A 21926-nucleotide genomic window follows, 5' to 3' on the forward strand; every position below is an offset into this window, starting at 1 on the left:
GATACTGAATATAGTTCCCTGTTAGAGCTCTTCTCAATTGCAAAAGTAAAAGTACACTTGAAACCAGTCAACCCATATATCATAATGTAAAGAAAGAAATGATTAATCCCGCAGACTTCTCCTAACCTCACCTACTTAGGAAATCTGTGTTACCTGCTTAGTATGTCTCCTCCCTTGCCTTTCTCTATGCTTGGACAAAGATTTTTCTTTTCCTTTTCCAATAACATTTTCTTTTCAATACTTTCATCACCTAACAATACCTTATGGACTTCTCTCCAGACCAATGCATATGGATGTGAACCCATCTTCTAAATTCTTGCATACTCCTCCACAGTGTGGGGGCTCCAAGATCCACCCAACCAGCCTCTACTGATTCTGTCTGTGTGTAGTTTTCCCCACTGCAAACAATGCTGCACTAATCACTTTTACTTTTATTTTTATGTGGTAGATTCCTCAAAGTGGAAATTCCTTTTGCTGGATCAACAGAGAGATGCAATTTTTATTTACACAAGTTACTTTTAAAGTCTTACTTCCACTGGTCATGTGTGAGAAGACCACCCTTTCACCAGAACCAGACACTTATCAGTTTTTAAATGTTGCATCAAGCTAATGTCTTTCATTCATAATTTATATTTCTTTCTTGGGGGGACAAGAAGTGGATCATCTCAGGTACAAGCCTCCTACAGTAGATGTAAGAGATGATTCTAATACACTACCCACGGAAAGGACAGAGTGATGAGTTTGGAGAGGTGCACAAATGGAAGGGCTTGAGAAGCAGGTCAAGGACGGCAGTTATCTTATTAGTGGTAACTGAGAGGAACACCCACTCTAGTTGGGTGTAGAGGCGGGTTCTTACTATCACCCCTTTGAACCTGAGACTTCAACTAGAACTGAACTTTCAGCCCGACTTTGAGGCTCAGTGGCCAAAATTCACATGGTGTTCCTTTTACAAGTTGTATTATGTTCACGTCCCCATGTTGATGGTAGTAAAAAATTAAAGTAAAAATGTGAGAGACCACTGGTGTGTGACTTCTGGGCCAGAATTTCCACCAGGGAACAAGGGCTGCTTGGTCGACAGAACTCACAGCTCAGCTCAGAGCAGTAGACCTGGGCTGAGCCTCAGAATCACGGTAGATGAATGCAGATTCACAGACCCCATAGCAGACCCGCCAAATCCTGATTTCCTACAGTGGAATCTGTACTTTTAGTGGATGATTCAGTTCTGAGGAGGATCCTTAAAAATGGGAGCTGCTAAGGGACTCGGATGACCCCAAATCCCTTCTCCACCTGCCCAAAGTGGAGCCACACAACCCAACTACTTACGTAGGAGGCAGCATTGCACAATGAAGAAGGTTCTGCAGTCAGACTTCTTTGGCTAAAACCAGGCCCCAGTTAACTAGCTGTGAGACTTTGGGCATGCTGCTTACCCTCTGCGTCCTTGCTTTTTAATCTGAAGATGGGAACAACGATCGTAACTACTGTCTCAAGTCTCTGATGTGAAGAGAGAATGACACAGTGCGGGCAGAGCACTTAGAAAAGGATCTGACACATAGTAGGTGCTCAATAAATCCTGGGAAGAGAAACCTGGGACCTTGGAGGCCTCCTTGGATGAGAAGTGCAGTTACATTTTGCTTCTGCTCCTAGCTTTTGGAACCAGTTCTAATCACTAAAGAAATCAGATACTTTTAGCACATTTGATCCTGAGGGCCAGCTCTCCACCCCCACCAACCAGAGCCACCTCTCTTTCCTAACTACTTTATCGGCGACTTCTCTCTGCTTCCTGTAGCAGCTTCACTCTCAGACCAGAATGTCTCCAGACTTTGTGACGTTCATTCTCTTAATGCACTGCGAGGCCAGGCTGGCTTGCTGTCCATTTCCCTCCTAACCTATTACCCACTACAGAGCATGATCACTTTCATTCACACAGAGATACTGGGCCCTAAAGGAATAACCAAAATGCCCAAAATATGCACCCTGGGATGGAGTCAGGCAGCATTTCTTTGCAAACACACTTCATTCTGCAGCTTCAAATGCTGATGCTATTTTATTCTAGATTCTAAGCAGAAGGAAATGTTCTTATGTTCAATTGGCCACTTTGAGAAAATGGCTTATAAGTTTTAAAATGTAATGCTTGCTTATCACTGTATCTGAAAATGCTGGATAAAACCATCTGCCAACCTACCAACACAGGATAGGTGAGGTGAGGTTTTCTGGTTTTTTATTTTCACTCGTTCAAACAACCCTTGGTGAAGTTTTTTTTTTTTTTTTTAGTAAATCTTGTATCTTTCAGATTCACAAACTCATTTGATGGTCCTTCCAAGAAGCCAATGAAGACAACTGAGAACATTGGTTCAAGCAGCAGGCCACCTGGATGGTTAAATTCTGATTAAACACCTCGAGATCGGCAGTCAGAAAGAGAAGAGGGAGGAGAGGGAGCTATAAGCACCCTGTTAATTATTGAAAACAGGATTCTCCTGTGGCTTTCTTTTAAACCACAGTGAGGAGAACCACCCATAGAGTTCCTCAGCAGCTTTCCCAATACAGTAAGAAATGATTAACTGGAGAAGATGTCTCAGTTTCCTGTTATTAAGTTTCCTTGCCTTTAACCTGTTTTAAAAACAGGCAATAATCATTGACCCGGTTTTGGCCACCCACACTCCGCCCCCAACTTCTCTTGGCATTAATATAATGTTATCATAGCTGTCATTCATTGAGTACCTACTAGGAGTCAGGCACTTTACAGACATTTCATCTGCACATTTGGTCACCTCTGTTTCTCAGGTGCAGAAACACAATCCATCATGAGGTTACCTAGACTCACACCTGGATCTGTGTCCAGGTTGCCTGATGCCAAAGCGCTCACCCGACACCACGTGGCTCCCCTGTTACCAAGGCTGGGAGTGTCCGGTTCCACCTCCTGGTCCATGTGCGAGAAGTCCTCCCTCCCCCACGCCCACACTGCCAACCAGAGAGAGATTGTGTGCCGTCAGGGCTGTGACCAAAGAGGGAGGGCTGGGAAGCCCTGGGTTATGATCCCAGAACCACCACATCCTGCCTAATTGACCTGGAAAAGATTCTCACATACAATGGATGGAAATAAAAATATGGTCCTTGCCTTCTGTGCAGGGTCTTTGCCAGAATCAAGCGAGATAAAGAGTGAGAGAAAGGAAAGGAGCAGCGTTAATAGAAATGTCACTCAAAACATTGGTTTCCAACGCCTTTCTCTCCGCAGATTTTACCGAAGTGACTTAAGTGCGGCGAAACTGCAGGGCTGTGGGGTAGGGTGCGGGCAGGAAGAGCCTGGACACAGTGGGGAGGCCTCGTCTTGTCCAGCCCTCTTGACAACAGGCCCTGGACTCTGAAGAGACACAGCCCCCATGACCTCAACCTCCGGTCCACCCAAGGGAAGAGTTAAACTAACAACTCCAGGGGCCCCTTCCATCTAATCGTCCACAGTTGGTTTGAAATCCGCTTCCTCCCTCTTGCATCTGCTCACTCAATAGGCGGGTGGTTTTCAACATTGGCTGCATATTTGAGTCCCTGGGGAGCTTTTAAAACATACTCCTGGCTGCGCCCCAACCTCTGTGAGTCTGGTGTAACTGGTCTACTGGAAGTCTCAGACATCTGTATTTTTAGAAAAGCTCACAGTTTGATTTTAACATGCATCTAGAGTTGAAGAGCACCATTCTCGGAGGAAAAAAAAACGTGCTTAGAAGCAGTAGAAATGGAGAACAAATGAGGCCTTTGTCCCTGAGCTCAGGGGAATGTCTATCTTCACACATCCTCAGGAGAAGGGAATGAGGACCAAAAGAAATGCCCCACTCCCTCCTCCCCCACCATTTACTGCCCTGTCCACGCTGGGCACTCATCACTGCCAGCTGTAGACTCAGGCCACCTAATTTCTTAAGCAGCTCCATTCTATTATTCTGTCCTCAGCATGGGGAACTGGGTACAGCAGAAGTCATTATACTCATTTCTTCTTTTTTTTAATGGAGGTGCTAGGTATTGAACCCAGGACCCTGTGCATGCTCCCACTGAGCTATATCTCTCCCCTTATCCATTTCTTCTTGAAAAAGAAACTCTTTTCAGAAAAAAAAATCTTGTGTATCACTTTCTTAAATTCGCTGTCCTAGTTATTTCGAAGATGGCCTCAGTCGGAGACTGGCAAGACGAATACTCCCGCAAGAAAACCTCAGGGTGTGTGGGCAGAGCCTCGTAGCTGGGATCAGAGAAGTTTGCCTTGAGGGCACGGGTCAGTTTAGCCACCGGAAGCAGCTGCAGTGGGCCTCAGAATCCCACCTAAACCAGCTTAAACTCACTGCAGGGAGGGATGGTAAAGCCTGAGGACTCTCTGGTGACCAACAGCAACCCTTGCCCCTCCGGGCTGTCCTGTGGCTGTTTGCCAAGTGGTATTGCTAATGTTTGACAACTTCTGCGCCTTGTGGATCCCTGAGGCCCCCTCCTGTAATCAGCTTCAGGAGGCCTGGAGGGGATTATCCTCTGCTTCCAGCTGCCCCCTCCACCAGCCGAGCCAACAATAAACCTCTACTCAGAAAGCATTTCAGAGGCTGCTCCCAATCAATTCTGTTCCATCACCATCTAAATCTCCTCTTTGTTAACAGCAAATCAAAATGCTGGGACACTTGCGTAGGAAAAGGGCTGGCAGGAGAAACTCCGGGGCCGGGACCTATGGTTATGGCCAAGTGGAGGGATTATGGGTGATCTGCATTTCGTTTTTGTTTATTTGTATTTTCAAATTTTTCAAAACTGAACAAGCATTAAGGTGGTAAGCAGAAAGTTAATTTTTCTGCTTTTAAAAGAGCATAATAAGTTATGCACTGTGTGAGACTGGTCTTCGGGAGGGTCCAAATGTCCCATTTACAGGATTGGAATTCGTTCTTGATAGATCTGAGTTATGAGGGGTTGAGATGGCCAGTTGTATTTAATCATCCCCTAAATTCAAATGTTTAATGATCCAGATCCGAACTTTCTTTTCGCACATTTGGTCTATAGGTGAGAGAATCCATTCATGAGCCAATTCATCCCAAAGAGCTGAGTGTCTTCAAAGGATTGTGGGTGAGAGACGTGGGGAGCCGTTCAGGGGCCTTGGCATCTGACGTCTTGGCTGATCTCACCAGTGGGCGGCCTGCTTTGCCCTGTTGGTCAGGACAGTGCCCAGAGCACAGAGGAGGCGTAAGAGCGCAGGTGTGGACTGCACCAGACCCAGGGAAGGTTGCCTGATAAAATGCCCTAAATCACATGGGACACACTTATACTAAAACATTATGGATTGTTGATCTGAAATTCAGATCTGGGCAGCTTGTCATTTTATTTGCTAAATCTGGCAGCTCTTGGCCTGGGTGTACCTCTTCCCCACCACTGCACTCCCCAGGTTACAGCCAAACCAGTACCACAAGGATGGTCTCTGGACCCCACTCTCTTTCCCAAGACCACCCCCAACCCGCACCCCACCCCCACCCCCACCCCCGCGCCAAGACCTCATCTCCACTCCATTGTCATCAGGCCACTTACCTTTTTCACATCTGGGACATTAAAGGTTTTCTTTGTGTGGGCAACCCAACCCACTATCCCGACATCCAGCGGAAACACAGCTTCTTTGTCAGGGACCACCAGGTTGTCCTCAAACCTGGAGGTGGGAGTGACATCGAGCAGCTTAGAGGCCACCTCGGGGGTGCCGTTGCGGGCCCGGCACAAGAACATGCTGCAGCGGTCGGCCTGCACCAGCCGCACCAGCCTCTGCAGCGCCCTGTGCACTGCCAGCTCGGCGCTGCCCGCCTCCTCCCGCAGGACCCCCAGCAGCTCCAGGCACAGGGCCGCCTCCTCCGCCAGTGTCAGGCCAGGGAAGGATGCACTGATGGGCACATGGGCCCCGCCAGGCTCCGAGATTTCTCCCGGGGCTTCTGCCCGCAGCTTCTTGTCGAAGTACTCCTTGGCAAACTGAGGGTTGTCCTCCAGGTATTTCTCCACCGTCTCTTGGCTGATCTCACCCATGGTGTGGCTTGCTTTTCCGCTATTGTTCAGAAAGGAAGACCCTCAGAGCATCACCAGAGGTAGAGTTCCAAGAAGGGGATACATCCTGGCCCAAGTTACTGGGGAAGCCCTAAGGGGCCCCCTCCCAGGACCCTAAAGGCCAAGCAGAAAGATTTAGCAGAGCTTTCAAACGGCCTGTAACTCTTTGGATGTGACAGAAGGTCCTGGCTTAGGCTGGGATTCAGGAAGCGTGGGATTAAAGAGTTCTTCAGGACACAAAATCCGTAAGCATTATTAGCTCCTAAGACCTGAGAGAATCCTCAGAGCATCTTAGATCAGCCAGCCAAGTGGCAAGTCCAAGTGACCATGCCAGAAAAATAACTGCATCTTGGCTGCTGTCAGCAGCAAGAAGAATTATTGATACATCCAGTAATTATACTACGTTAGCATCGATGGACAATTCAGCTTGTTCTTTCACTGGTAGCTCTATGAAGTGAAATGACTTAACCCTTGGAAATATCTGTTTATAATACAACTTTAACGGAACATCTAGGGCAGATGGAAGGGTTTAGCATCAACAAAACATAAAATTGAATATTAATCTTCCCTTTTCTTAAAAGTCCTATGATCAGCTGGATAACTTGGCCTACTCTTTCTGTAAAACCCTCACCTCGCAGTTCCCCTCACTTAAAAACCTGACCTCGGAAATGTTTTAAAGGAGCAAACCTTGGACTTATACTAGAGAGGTGGATGTGGCAAAATATTTGTCTGTGATTCAAGCCTAATCAAACCACAAATTATACATTAATCTTTGTCAAAAGACATGATCATAAAAGACAACCCATGAAGCTGTTAACTGGGTTTTCCTGCTAAGCATGTTAGTTTGGATTTTGTTTTCAACAGTAACAGCCAGACCTCATGCATTTTTGCTCCAAGTACTGTTGGTTAAATCCATTAGATAGTACCTGTTTTGTCTGTTGCCTAGGATCTTAACGTCTCAGGGGCTTCTGGAGTGGAAAGAACACTTATCACTACTTACTTTCGTTTAATGTTCAGGTTATTAAGCTTTTACATTGATTAAGCACATTTTCCCAAATATTTAAACACTATTATGCAATTAAGTCAAACTACACATTTAGTGAACCAATTTCCTTGAATATTTAAAAGCTGATTTACAGTTTAGTCCAGGTCTTTTCAGCATTTCAATAAAGCTACAAACTTCATATGACAAATTTTCTTGAATGAAAACATATAACATGTTACAGTGCCTCTAAAAGTTATTGTCACGCCCACACATAAGTCCACTTAAAAAACAGCAAGGCTCTGGGTTTCATTTATTTCTTTAAATTTAAATCTTACTTGGCTAGAGTGATAATGGTCTTAGAAAAGAAAAAGTGATTCATTGAGGTTGCAGGTGCCAGGCTCCTGACAACAGGAGGTTAAGTAAATAAATGGCATCATAGTCATATAATAGAAAACTACACATTTATTAATAATCCTGTTGTAAAGGCCTATTCATTGATAGGAACAGATATTTATCATGTGAGATAAATTGCATGATTCCACATACACACACACACATACATGGAGGCATATATACCAAAATGTTGACAGTGATTATTCCAAAGCAGTGGAATTCAATATAATAATTTTTTTCTTCCCTTTTTCTTACCTGATTTTTCTAAAGTATCTAGAGTAAACATATGTAATTTATGTAATAAAGAAATTCATTCATTCACAAACGTAGTTTTTAAGGTTATTCTCCCAGGCTATGGGTGAGGCTGCCTGGGGATGACAAAGGAAGATACAAATGGGAGACACAATTCTAGGCAACAGTTGACAGGATGAGGTGACTGACTTGTTAGAAAAGGCAAGTGAGAAAAAGGGGTCACTGCTGACTACTTTGAGTATTGGATGACATTTTATAAAGATAAAGGCTTTTTTTTTTAAGGGAAATATTGGAAGCCTACCTTTAGGCGCGCACACAAATATCCTTCTCCTTCTCTCCTATCCCACGGTCTCTGCTACTCTTCTTCCTCGGGGTACGCCTTGCAGAGTCAAGAAGAACGGAGCTGGAGGAATCCCAGTCCCTGACTTCAGACTATACTACAAAGCTATAGGAATCAAGACAGTATGGTACTGGCACTAAAACAGACACTTGGATCAATGGAACAGGATAGAAAGTCCAGAAATAAACCCATGCACTTTGGTCAATTAATCTATGACAAATGAGGCAATAATACACAATGGAGAAAAGACAGTCTCTTCAATAAGTGGTGCTGGGAAAAACTGGACAGCTACATGTAAAAGACTGAAATTATAACATTCTCTAACACCATATACAAAAAGAAACTCAAAATGGATTAAAGCCTAAATGTTAGACTGGGTACTATAAAACTCCCAGAGCAAAACAGGCAGGACACTCTTTGACATAAATTGCAGCAATATTTTTTTGGAGCCATCTCCTAGAGTAATGGAAGTAAAAGCAAAAATAAACAAATGGGACCTAATTAAACCTAAAGGCTTTTGGACAGCAAAGGAAACCATAAACCAAACAAAAAGACAACTTATGGACTAGAAGAAAATATTTGCAAACAATGCAACTGACAAGGGCTTAATATCCAAAATATACAAACAGTTCATACAGCTCAATATCAAGCAAACTACCAAATCAAAAAATGGGCAGATGGCTTAGACATTTCTCCAAAGAAGACACACAGATGGCCAGCAAGCACATGAAAAAATGTTCAACATCACTAATTATTAGAGAAATGCAAATCAAAACTACAATGAGGTATCACCCCACACCAGTCAGAATGGCCAATAATAAATGCTGGAGAGCGTGTGGAAAAAAGGGAATCTTCCTATACTGTTGTTGGTGGGAATGTAAATTGATGCAGCCACTATAGAGAACTGTATGGAGGTTCTTCAAAAAACTAAAAATAGAACTACCATATGATCTAGTAATTCCACTTCCAAGTATATATCCAAAGGAAACAAAAACACACTCATTTGAAAATGTACATGTACCCCAATGTTCATACAGCACTATTTGCAAAGCAGACATGGAAGCAACCTAAATGTCCATTGACGGATGACTGGATAAAGAAGATGTAGTATAAATATACAATGGTGTACTACTCAGCCATAAAAAAGAATGAAATAATACCATTTGCAGCAACATGGATGGACCTAGAGATCATTATACTAAATGAAGTAAGTCAGACAAATATGATATCATATGATATCATCATCATATGATATCACCTATATGTGGAATGAAAAAAAAAAAGATACAAATGATCTTATTTACAAAACAGCAATAGACTCACACACAGGAAACAAACTTATGGTTACCAAAAGGGAAAGGGGTGGGGCAGGAATAAATTAGGAGTTTGGGATTAGCAGATACACATACTACACATATATATATATATATATATGTATAACTGAATCACTTTTCTGTACACCTGAAACTAACACAACATGGTAAATCAACTCTACTTCAATTTTTTAAAAAAAGAAAGAAAAAAATTAGTTGTACTCTTTGTACCTGAAAACATTGGCTGAATGACTAATCTTTTCATTTTCCCACCAATTATTTTGCCATCTTTTTTAATGCAGCCAGAAGATAAACGCTACCCAGTTTCCTTGTTTTTAAGCTTTCTTAGCCTCTCTATCAGGATGTGAGTGTAAATATCAGCTTGGGCAAAATGGAGCTGGTTAAACATGCTTAATTTTTAGGAAGATAAGGACACTAAGATGAATGAAACATGGTCTGTTTCTCCATAAAGTATGACAAGGAAAGGAATTTTTGTATATATTATACACCATCCATAAGATGTAATTTAGAACATAATTTTATATCTAGGAAAAAAAAGAAAAATGCTTGCAAAGAGAATATTTGTTTCCCTTTCTGATTAAACACTTTCACTGTAGGAAAATCCGGAAAATACAAAAAAGTACAAATCAAAAATTAACCTTTAAATGTCCCTATTTTTATCACACAGAGGTAATCACTGTAAACATTTTTCCTGTTGATATTATACATACACATGCATATTTGAAAAATTATTTGGGAGGATAAATTTCAAAGCACCGAAGTTAAAAACATCAGTTAACCTCTACTCATGTATTTGTAATCATGAAGAAATTCAAGAGAGAAAGCCAAAATAAACTGTTTTTCTTTGCTGGTATCTGGGACACTGAAGTTCATGATTTATCATTGAAGGAGAGAGGGGGAGAGCAGTAACAGTTATGTCAACTTTTAAGCATTGAACAAATAAATAAAAACATACCGCTGCAAAAACAATCACCATAAAAATGTACTGAAATCTGCTACATTTATTCAATATTTGGGATGCTCAAGGACCACCAGAATATGTTCTGGGAGAAACAGTTGACAAGGTTAGGGGTATTAGAACTTTCCTAGCAGTCAGAAAGATCCAAAGACAATTGGGCTCAACCAGAAGCTCTCCATCACTGGAGGTGTCTGAGGAGAGGCTGGAAGACCTCTATTTGTCAAAGAGGGGGTCCACACATTGGACAAAAGATGGAGAGTCACCCTAAAATCCTTTCCTACCCGGGGTGCATGGATACTACTATATGTACAATCACACACAGGGTCGCTACAGGAGCAGCTCTGGAGCAGACCTTATTTGAGCTGTTTGGGATTATACACCCTGTGATAAAATGGACCTAACCAGAAGATCTCCCAGTGAGCTGGTAGGCCTGAAACAGGGCTTTCCTAGCAGGAAGGCGGGGATACTAAAGAGTTAACTGCATCATCATTGGCACTCCAGAGACATCCTGATACTCAGATGAACAACAGGAGTGGAGGGGAAGACGGAAAGTGGAAGCAGAGAACCAGGCAGGGAGATGTCCCAAGAGTTACAGGAAAGTGACAGAAGCCACAGCTATTTTTTTTCAGGAGGCTCAGAAGTAACCCCAATGTTCTGTAAAGACCATCAACTCCTTACTTCTCTGTTTGGTGGCCACCCTTCTCTACCTCCACCCTCTCTTATTTCAGGTCTGGCAGCAGCAAAACGGACCAAATTCATCTCGATCCTCTCCAAGTTGGGCCATGGATACACAACAGATACTGCATGGAAGGAATCTTACAAAAAGATGATATTTCTTTGCCATTTTAAAGTCCAAAGCTGCATCTTCTGACTGCTTTGATCAGATTAGAACACTTTGAATGGAAAGAGAAAAATACGGTCAGGAATTGTACCCTGACTGGGCAAAATCACAAAACTAGTCACAGCATTTCCACTTAATTGACCATTGACGTTAGAGAGGTTTGTTCACCTCCCCCTCTTGTCCACTCCTCAGCCCATTCACCTTGGCCGCTTCGGAAACAAAACAAAATTCCTCTCTGGCTTTGGAATAAAATTGCACCATAAACAATTGGTAGGTGTGTTTCAAAGCGGTTTGAGCGAAGTGCCACGGAGTAAGTAGGCGACCACCGAGGTTGCTAAAATATTTCCTGTGCTGACCAGGGGTGCGTTTCTGGAGAATATTTAACAGGGAGGGTTTTAATGCTTCTAAAGATGTTGAAACTAAAGAGCAAATATTGATCCAGAGGGCACCACAACTCCTCTGAAAGGGAGTAAAAGACATCCTTTATAAAATGAAAAACTGCTTGGCCGAAATAGTCCCAACCCCCTGCACAACTAGCCCTCAGAGGGCTGAGGGGCCAATTTGGCACCACCAGGGCCCGAGCACTAACGCAGCGGGCAGCATCGCAGATCCCCCTCGCTTTGGGAGGCCACAGTCTTCCCGCCAGGCCGACCTGAGCCTCCAGCCAGAGCAACTGGGCCGCGAGGCCACCCCGGGCCGCAGCTGGCGGCCGCTGGCACCGGTGCCGGGGAACTAGGCCAGGGCTGGTGCCCGCGGCTCGCCGCCGCCGGAGAGTTGGGCTTCGCCGAGGCCACCCCGCGCGGCCGCTCCACAAGCCCCGGGCGGCGCTGGAGGTGAGGCTCTCGCCCAAAGGGACCCTCCCTGCGCCCGGGCGGCGGTGAGTCAGGGCGCGTTATGCAAGTGCTGGCCCGCCGGCCCGGGCGCCTCCCCCTCGGTCTTTCACCCCGCGCCGTTACGAAAGCGCGACCCCCTCCCCCCGGAGCTATAAAGCGGCCTGGCGGCCCCCGCCGCGCGCTCGCCTCCCTGGCTCCCCGCGCGCCCGCACCCCCGGCCAGGCTTACGCGCAGCTCCCGACGGTGAGCTGCGGCCGGGCGAGATCGCGGGCCAGGATGAGCCGGATGGGGGGCCGGGGGACCGGCGGGATCGGGGAGGAGGGAGGCCGGCGCGGGAGGGATGGGGTCTGGGGACCAGCAGTGGCTGGCCGGGTGGTCTAGCCGCCGGGCGCTCACTGCGCGCGGTCCCCGCAGGGCGGACTCCCGAGCAAGATGGAGTGGGTGTGGGCGCTCATGCTACTGGCGGCGCTGGGCAGCGCCCGGGCGGAGCGCGACTGCCGGGTGAGCAGCTTCCGAGTCAAGGAGAACTTCGACAAGGCTCGCGTAGGTATCGGCGTCCCCGATCCCCCGCGTTACCCTTTCCCGGCGGCCGCCGGCAGTGCGCTCCCCGACGCCAAACCCCGCTCTCCTCTCTTCCACAGTTCGCCGGCACCTGGTACGCCATGGCCAAGAAGGACCCCGAGGGCCTCTTTCTGCAGGACAATATCATCGCCGAGTTCTCCGTGGACGAGAATGGCCACATGAGCGCCACGGCCAAGGGCCGAGTCCGTCTTTTAAAGTCAGTGGCCTCTGGGGGCTGCGCTCTTTGCGCTGCAGGGTCCCCTGGACTGAGCGCCAAACCCCGCTGGGGAGGGAAGGGAGCACCCGGGGTGAGATGGAAGGAGAAAGCCCTTTGCCCGCCCTGGCTCAGGATCCCCTTGGCTTTTGCAGTAACTGGGACGTGTGTGCAGACATGGTGGGCACCTTCACAGACACCGAGGACCCTGCCAAGTTCAAGATGAAGTACTGGGGCGTAGCGTCCTTTCTCCAGAAAGGAAGTGAGTAGTCAGCTCAGTGGGACCGTCTTGGGGGTTGGGAGACATACCTAGCCAAATCGCTGGGTTTCTTCTCTAGTGGCACCCTTGGGTCTGTAAGTAGCCAGAAAACCTCAGCACAGCTTGAGGCTGAGGGGTGAGATTGGGAGTAGATAGGCCCCTTCACCTTCCCCACCCTCCCCCACTCCCAACACAAAAACCTAACCCATGCGCAAAAGGACCTTTGGGCTTGTCACGTGACCTCCTCCTGCCATTTACCCATCCAACCACCGTGCTATGATGTGTACTCTTCTCCATGCTTAGACCTCCCACCTCCCCAGTCCCAACCCACATCACCACTCAACCTGGGTTTGCATTTTCTCCATTTCTTTTGTTGGAATCCCTGAGGCAGCTTGACTACTTGGAGCCCACAGAGGAGGCTCGGAGACCTTCATCCAAAGACAGAGGGACCATTTGTGCACAGGGTTAACTCATTCCCCGGTGCCCTACCTACCAATGCTAAGATTCTGAGCCAGGCATAGTGTTCTGAGTGACAGTGACCTCTTCCCTTCCTCCCAAGTCCTGAAACTCATATGCCTAACAGGGTGTTGAGGACTCTCAGAAGAGCACCCTAAAATTTGACCTGATGTGGATGTTGGAGAAAGTACATGTACATACTCTTTCTACTTTTTTCTCCATTTCTCCTGAGTTTCATAACTGGAGTCAACTTGGTGCCTAGAGAATGCCAGCCAGTGGGGACACGTCATGGGATCTTAGAGATGGAGATTAACCCTATGAAGGGGGTTCAATATACAGATGAATAAACTGAGGCCAAGAGAAGGTAGTGCTTTGCCCAAAGTCATGCAACATGTTTGTGAGAGCCAGTGTCAGAAGCCAGAGGTTCCAACTCTCAGGTCAGGTCAGGATTAGTCGGCCCTGAACAGCAGGGACTCCTGATACAAAATAGCTTTTACAGTATTACAAGATATTGTTGGAGCTCTCCTGGGAAATAGGCCCCAGCAGGCTGTCCAGAAGTCTCTTAGCTCGGTGAGCCAGGACAGAAGTGTAGCCCATCTATACGGGGCATCACTGCTTGACTTCTTTACAATTGTGTGTCAGATGAGATTTTATTTTTTATCAGATTGTATCTTCAGTATTGATTTACACTGTACAAATGGAGTTGCTATTCCACAAGGGGAAGAAAGCTTTTCTCCTTAGAAATAATAAAAATTATTTCGGGTAACGCAGCAAAACTTCCTAAAGTGATCCATTTAGAGTAAAAGATAAACTTTTCTAATAATGGATTACAAAAATCAATACTAAGAGGCACAAGATTACTAATTTTTTGAATCTGCATTTCATCCAACAGATTATGTTTAAAAGGAGAAAATAACTCAGGAGCAAATACTCATTAAATTTGTGAAATTATTTAAAAATGAAATCTCTACAGTTGAATATTAAATTTCAGTGTTAACAGACTCAGACATGGCTTTCTGCCCCAGCCTTGGGCCTGCTCTGGGCTGGTCTCCTTCCACCCCAGCTGTGCCAAAGGCAAACAGGATGTCTCAGGGGTTAAGGACACCGCCATCAGCTGGTCTTGGTTGAATATGGGCTTCACATTTGATTAGCCTTTCTGAACTTCAATTTCCTTAGCTGTGAAATGGGGATAAAGAATAATCCCTATTTCGTAAGACTGTTGGAGGTCTAATTAAGGTGATGCATGAAAAAATGCTTAGCTTGATTATAATAAGGGCTCAGTAGACATTAGCTATGGCCGTCATTCCTTTGGGCCCTCCCAGAAAGACCTGGACACAGATGCTCCTTTGTCCATCTTCCAGATAGTCTGTCACTCAGCTGGTATAGGGGCCCTTGTCAGGCTGAATAACAACACAGGCTTGAGTGTCTACATCAGTTTCTCAAAGTCAGGGTCCCTGGACCACCGGCATTCAGATCAGCTGGGGCGCTTGTTAAAAATGCAGATTTGTGGGCTCCAACCTAGGCTTGTTGAATCAGGAACTCTTGGGGCTGAGAGCCCAGCGTCTGCATCTTCCGTGTGCTCCTTAAGTGTGTTCCTTCTACACAGTGAAGCTTGAGAACCACTGTTCAATCCAGGGTTTCCTTGGCTTCCTTGGGTTTCAAGGCCTCAGACCCCACTTCCTTTGCTGGGGTCTGCTTTGGGAGGGCAGTTAGTCAGAAATAGCATTACCCACCATCTGGCTTGGCTGGACTGTTAGACCTGAGAACTTCAGGGAGCCTCTCACCTGATTCTGCCACTTTAGGTGACAGGTATAGGGAGTTGAAGGGACATGTTCCAGGCCCGCCACAATGAGGGGCAGATCTTCAAGGGAACCAGGTTGCCAGAGATAGATTTTTCTACAAGCAGTTTCTTTGGTTTTGGGACCCGCAATCAAAATTTCTAAATCCATCTATGTGAGTACAGTGTAGACATGGCTGCAGTGTAACCCCACTTCCTGGGATGGTAGAGGCAAGGGGAGCCTCCTGGCCTTACGGCCACTGCCTTGATCACTCTCTCTCCCTAGTTCTACATGCACATAGCTGCTGTCTTGAAATGTATGAGGGTGTCTGGCTCTCCAGAGGGACTCCCTCCCCCCAGCAGCTTCTGGGAGTGAGGAGGTGGGAGGACCAAGCTCATCCTTTCATCCTTCAGACTGTCTGTCTCTTATCTTAGGAGGGAGAGTCTGGTAAAAATGGTTATGATTTAAATTCATCTGTCTTTGAGCTGTTTAGCCAAAAAGAGCCTGGAGAGAAACCAGACCAACTCAGGCCCTCTTTTAAAGTCAGGAATGGTAGTCAGTTTTCCTAAAACCAAGTATTGAATGTTCCTTACTTCCTATGTCAGAATTCACATTCTGGCAACAATTCCGGGAGGAGGAAATTAAACTACAGATTTGCTGGGCTCCTAGCTGCCCTGAGCATAAATCAGGGTGACATTTCAAAGAAGAGTGCTTTTGAGGGGTAGGCTGTGATTGACACGGTGAAGCCCACAATGGGGGAAGAAATGACTTCATTTGGAGAGGAAGCCAGCGCTGCCTAGATGCCCAGGAGCCTGAGAGGGGAGCCCGTGGTCAGGGAGAGTTCCGGCAGGCGGCCCCAGGGCTTCTGTTCCTGGCTCTTCTGCTGACTAACTGTATGTCTGGGCACCACCCCCATATCCTGGCCTCTGATGCTCTCCCAGTGGGAAAGCCTGGGAGGTTCAGGGGTGGCTCAGTCCTCCTCTTGGCGGGCCTGCAGTGAGCTGAAGAGAGGGCTCACCACCCGCCTCTGTGCAGCTCTCCTGCAGGGCCTCCATTCGCGCTGAGTCGCTCCTAGGCAGGCACCCACTCCCTGGGGTTATCAGAGCCAAGAGGTACACCCAGAGGTGACTTAGGTGAGCACTACAGATCTTCCTTACACCCCTAATGCTAGGGGTCCCGGAGTTCTCTGCATCCCTCCAGCACAAAATATGGCGTAGAGCAGAGATCATCACTTACTTTATGACCTGGGTATGAAGTGGAGACACAGAGGCTTTGTGTTTCTTGGTTCTTGTCCTATGTCCCCACCCCCACTTTACTTACTGCCTGGAGACCGTGTGGTTTGGAGGTTAGGCATGGGGGCTCTGAGTCAGATTAAAGCTCAGTTCTATCCTGCTCTTTGTGATCCTGGGTGAATTATTTAGTTTCTCTGTGCCTCAGTTTCCTCATCTGTAAAATGGGGATGATAGTGTGTACTTTTGGGTCAATGTGAGGAATAATTGAGAAAACACAAAATGTGTCCACAGAGGGACTGACATTTAAGTGCTCAGGAAGTCCTAGTCATTGTTGTATGTCAACAAGAATGTTAAGGAAAGATGTGACACATCTTACCAAATATAAGGTATTTGGGTAAACCTGGGCATTGTTGTTTGTCCGTAGCAAACCTCACATACATTCTTACTAACGTGATTTCCCATCTTGCCTTTGTTGACATTGTTACCACCTTTATTTACACTTCTTCATGGCTTACACCCCAGTCTTAGGAAGAAACTTAATCTGTATTCTTCAAGGGCTCAGCTCTGCCCCTATCAGGGGAGCTCTGAAACATACAAACTCTAAGAATATCTGATGTCGGAGGGTGGGTGTCTTGTGCCCCCAAGGCAGAATCTACCCTCTTTTGCCTGTCTGGAGAAGTGAGTCAGGCTACTGTGCCGGAATGAGGATGGAGTCAGAAAAGCTGTGAACCAGGTCATCCTGTGGACTGGGAGGCAGGAGGGCAGTGTGGTTAGCGAGATGACCAGGAACCAGCTGATACAGATCAATGCAGAAGACTCACCCTGATGTTGGGGATAAGATATGCTGGTAGCCGTCAGACATCAGCCACAAAGGCACAGATACTGTTGGAGAGTAGATGGAGAAGACATCAGTAGGAAGGTCTATTCTGTGGCTTTGATGGGCCCACGTTCTCGGTTGCTCTTTGGACAGATACTAGCATGTTTAATGTTAGGGAGAGAAAGAATCACTGAAATGAATGAGGTTCCTCCCCCTCGCCAAACTCCAGGATTTTTTTTTCCTGTAAAGGACGACAAGATCCTTTCTCAATTTCTCAATTTTATAAGAGCTGTCAGAATTCTCCTCCTTCCTTACTCATGAAACTAGTTTTCGGAAATCACTGGTTTCTGGGGCCTGGGGGTGAGTTTCCCTGACATCTGAGCCGCTGAGGAAGACACACTGACTCCGTGGCTCTCTGGCTTCCAGATGATGACCACTGGATCATCGACACGGACTACGACACCTATGCGGTGCAGTACTCCTGCCGCCTCCTGAACCTGGACGGCACCTGCGCTGACAGCTACTCCTTCGTGTTCGCCCGTGACCCCTACGGCTTTTCCCCAGAAGTGCAGAAAATCGTGAGGCAGAGGCAGGAGGAGCTGTGCCTGGCCAGGCAGTACCGGCTGATCGTTCACAACGGTGAGTGGTGGGTGGGTGGGCAGGAGCAAGGCGCCGCTACTCTCCCTGAGGGGTCCCTGGGCAGTGAGTTTGGGTCTGCATCCCCGTGAGATGCGTTTCATGAGCATGCAAGAGAAAATAGGGCATCTTGGGAGCCTCCTCTGATCCCAAGTCTTCATCCTTCTTGACCAGAGCTTTCACTGGTCCTATCATGATGCAGAAGGAGAGGGCAAAAGCCTTTTTCCAAACTCTGGCACTTTTAATTAAGTAAAACTACAGGGAACACTCTTCCTTTTTATCTGCTACCCTGTGCCCAGTCTGTGCTCACATGATTTTGTCCTGGGCTGCAATGTCCCAAAAACCATTTTGACTGAATTCATATTGTTTGGGATTGAGTGGCCCCAGTGAAGAGCTGGGCAGCAAATGTGGCCATGGTGTAAAAACTTAAAGAGAGAGATCACCACAGCAAATTCAAAAGAGAGCGATCACCACAAATGCCCTTTTTCTTATCTGGAACTAAGAAACCATGAAGCTGACCAGCTGGTTTTCCTCACTTACACGTTTTTTTGAGATCCTCTGGAACAACCACTGAATCTTTTTATGGATATTACCCTTGTCTGATCTTGATTTAAAAAGCAACAGCATTCTGGAGGAAAGTGCACATTTTAGTTTGAATTGATACTCACTTCTGTGGGAAACCAGGTTTCAAAATCCAAATAGGGTAATGCTAACCTGTAGAAAAAGGAGAATGAAACTGAACTTTTCTGTTGGTCATCTACCTAGCTGATCCACACTACACCGAACAGATATGAACCCAGATGCAACACATATATAAGTAAGATGTTGATGCTTCACCCAGGGACTGCCTAATGTTGGGCAGGTAGAAGATTTCACCCCAGCCAGGTCCACGCCAACTCCTTTCCCTGCATCATCTCACTTAATCCTGGAGGCACCTGATGAAATAGGCATTCTCATTATCCCCATTCTACAGATGAGAAAACAGAGGCTAAGAAAGATGACAAAGGCTGCGCAAGATCTTCAATAGAGGGCTGAGTTGGGTGAAACCAAGGTTGTTTTGTGACTCTGAAGCCCTTTGTGGCACTGCCTGGTGACAAATGACACAGGACATGATGGTAAACATTCTATGAAACTGCTAAGAGTGGCTGAGGTCAGGCTGACCTGGCCGTCACTTCCTGAAACAGGAGGACGTACCTCTATCCCTTTGAAATGCGATGAGGCAAATTTGAAACAAAGGAAAAGAACACTTTCATATAGCAGATGGGGTGTTTCCGGTCCACCCTGCTGCCCCAGAGAAATTCAAAGGGTTTCAGAAAGCCTTGAGGGGGTTTATGAATTACAGCGACGTCTCACTGTAACCTTACAAGAAGCATTTGGACACCGCCGAGCCCTAAGGCCATCCTGCTGTTCACTATCTACATTTAATGCCAGGTCCATCTTTCTATCATTAATATCTTTGTTTTCTATATTTCAGGTTACTGTGATGGCAAATCAGAAAGAAACATTTTGTAGCAACACGGAGGGTGTCAAGGTTCATTAGGAAACTTCCCATTAACTCACTCAGCCTTCGACTGTATCTTAGGAGTGTAGTTTGCCCAGCTCCCCTCCCCTCCCGTCCGTAAACATAAAACCTTTACTACACGTAAAAATATATATGAGGAAAAGTGAATCTGTTTGCACTCAAATGTCTTCCGTGGAGTTTTCTAAGGAATCATTAGAGGCTTAGGATTCCAGACTTTGATTTATTAAAATATGTATGGTTACCCCTTTCCTATGATTTGGGTTTTTATTTGTGTTCACGTCTGTGTGGAAGTGAGAAGCCCTGCAGGTGGCTGGGTAGGCTGCACTTTTATTTTGCCTCCTGGCTCTTCGACCTTTGGCCTGTTCTAGTGCCTAATCTCCACTATTAACGACTGCCTCTTCTCCCAACTTCCTGAAAAAGGGGTTTCCCCATTAACCCAGGAAGGCCTTAGCTACTGAGGCCGAAAGAGGAGGTGAGTGTAGGCCAGGCCGGCGAGCCCCAGGCCTCAGTCAGCCCCAGGCCCCTGAGATGGGCGGGACACAGGCTCACCCACCTGGCCTGAGAGGCTGCAATGCGTGGTCTGGGCGAGCTCTACGAAGCGCCGCCAGCCCTTCATGGTCTCCAGCACCTAACTCACTTCTTATTTCAGGGGTGAGCAGAAGGTTGAGGGAGAGGAGGCCACGGGCTTCCCTGGGGGAAACAGGAGATGGGACCTGGGAAGCCAGGCCTCGTGGAAGATCATGGCGCCCCCACCTGGAGTGTGCAGGCAAAGGGGCGACAGAGTGGGAAGTAGCTGGCCTGGGGCAGAACATCGTGTCCCACACCAGTAGTGGCACTTGTGAACACTAATTAGAACTGCACACAAAGCCATGTGCCTCAGTTTCTCATCTTGAAAAGGCATCAAGGCTTTGGTACCAGAGTCTTGGTTCCATGTCAAAATCAAGCCCAGTTGTACTTAGCTGTATAATCTGGGGCTGAGCCTCACAATTCTCTTGTGAAATATGGGGAAACAGTGTCTGCCTGATGGGCTGCAGGGAGGGCTCAGTTAGCAGAGTTAGGAGCCATGCAAACACTGGCGAGGCCCAGCTGACATCTCTGAGACCTGTCGGGAGGCAGGGAAGGGCGCCCCACTCCTGTGTGTGCGGAGAGCTCTGCGTGGGTGCTGGCCTATCTAGGGGCTGTGGAGGCTCCCAGGTCCCCCACCTCAACGTGCGTCATCCACTCACCAACGAGGGAGAAGGCAGGGGACCATGTACAAGAAAGGTCTGCCCGTGATTCACACAGAACAGGGGCTGTCAGAGCCAGGCTCTTCAGCTGCGAATGTCACCCCAGAGACCCAAAAGATAGCCACATGTCACTTCAAAAGGTAGCTTTAATTTACCAAATTTATTAACTAAATATGTACAAAAGATCCCTGTCCTCTTGTCCTCAAGCTTGTGATAAGTCTTACTTCGGAAGCAAACTGCTCAAGAAACTCCGTGAGCAATGGCTCTTATTTATTCGGTAACAAAGATTTGTCACACACCTACTTTTTGCCAGGCCCTGAGCTACTGCGCATTCCAGCCATTGGCCCGACCTCTAAATGCTGGCATGTCCCTGGGTTCTCTCTGGCTCTGGTTTCTTCACTCTCTTCTCCCTGGGATATTTCATAAAACCATGGATCTGCAAACACTATCTGATGACTCCCAGCACTGTATCTTTAGCCCACACCCCACGTCCCTGCATCCAGCTGCCTCCTCTCCACTGGAATCTCACTGGGACTTCAAATGTCTATGCCCCCAATGAAACTCTTGGCTCTTCCACTTCTCACTCTCCCAGTCTTCCCCACTTTTGTTGCCTGCCCTACCGTCTAACCACTGTCAGGAGTCACCCTTGAATCTTGTCTTCCCCTCATGTTCTTCATCCTGTCCATCAATAAATTACGTTTGCTCTGCTTTTCCAAAGTATGTACCAAGATCATTTCTCACAACCCTCATTGATGCCACCCACCTCCGGCTTCCCCATCTTTTATATCTACTTCAGCAGCCACCTAACTTGTCTTCATCTTTGTTCTTGCTCCTCAAAGTTCATTTCCTGCACAGCTGCCTGAGTAATATTTAAAAACATATAGCAGGTCACATCAGTCTCCAACTGCATATCTCCAGTGGCTGCCCATTGAACACAGAATAAACTTCTATGTTGGTTTCCCACACCGTAGGAAATCCAGCCCTGGAATTTCCCTGGTCTCAACTGATGGGCTCCAGCAGAGCATCCTTCTGTCTCGGCATCAAGGACAGTGCTTGGCATAGTGGAGGCTCAGTCAATAGTTCACTTTGTCGGAAGGCAGCCAAGATGGCGGAGCAGAAGGAGGTGGAACTCACCTCCTCTCATGGACACACCAAGATCACAACTAATTGCAGAACAACCATCAGTTAAAAAGACTGGAACCTACCAGAACAGATCTTCCACAACTAAAGACATAAAAAAGAGGCCACAATGAGATGGG

At 46.7% G+C, this 21926-nt stretch overlaps 2 protein-coding genes across 4 annotated transcripts in view; one reads left to right on the plus strand and one right to left on the minus strand.

Annotated features, from left to right (window-relative positions):
* The window catches only part of PDE6C (phosphodiesterase 6C), a 60077-nt gene extending 47407 nt beyond the window's left edge, over nucleotides 1-12670 (minus strand). For 2 of the 3 annotated variants that reach the window (XM_032491295.1, XM_032491294.1), the window contains exon 1: nucleotides 12543-12670. Coding sequence is in view for 1 of the 3 variants with exons in the window: in XM_032491296.1 (XP_032347187.1) it covers nucleotides 5533-6012 (480 nt within the window). In the remaining 2 variants the exon portion in view is untranslated. Of the gene's footprint in view, nucleotides 1-5532; nucleotides 6032-7961; nucleotides 8040-12542 lie in introns of all 3 variants that reach the window. The other variant, XM_032491296.1, reaches the window with a different exon arrangement.
* On the plus strand, nucleotides 11640-19693 carry RBP4 (retinol binding protein 4). The gene is made up of 6 exons (XM_032491309.1): nucleotides 11640-12209; nucleotides 12381-12509; nucleotides 12608-12744; nucleotides 12897-13003; nucleotides 17710-17922; nucleotides 19394-19693. Exons 2-6 carry the CDS (start codon nucleotides 12399-12401, stop codon nucleotides 19429-19431), a joined length of 606 nt encoding a protein of 201 aa, XP_032347200.1. The 5' UTR covers nucleotides 11640-12209; nucleotides 12381-12398; the 3' UTR covers nucleotides 19432-19693.
* The last annotated feature ends 2233 nt before the right edge of the window (nucleotides 19694-21926 follow it).

Source organism: Camelus ferus, chromosome 11 (assembly GCF_009834535.1).
Source record: "Camelus ferus isolate YT-003-E chromosome 11, BCGSAC_Cfer_1.0, whole genome shotgun sequence".
Taxonomy (NCBI): Eukaryota; Metazoa; Chordata; class Mammalia; order Artiodactyla; family Camelidae; genus Camelus; species Camelus ferus.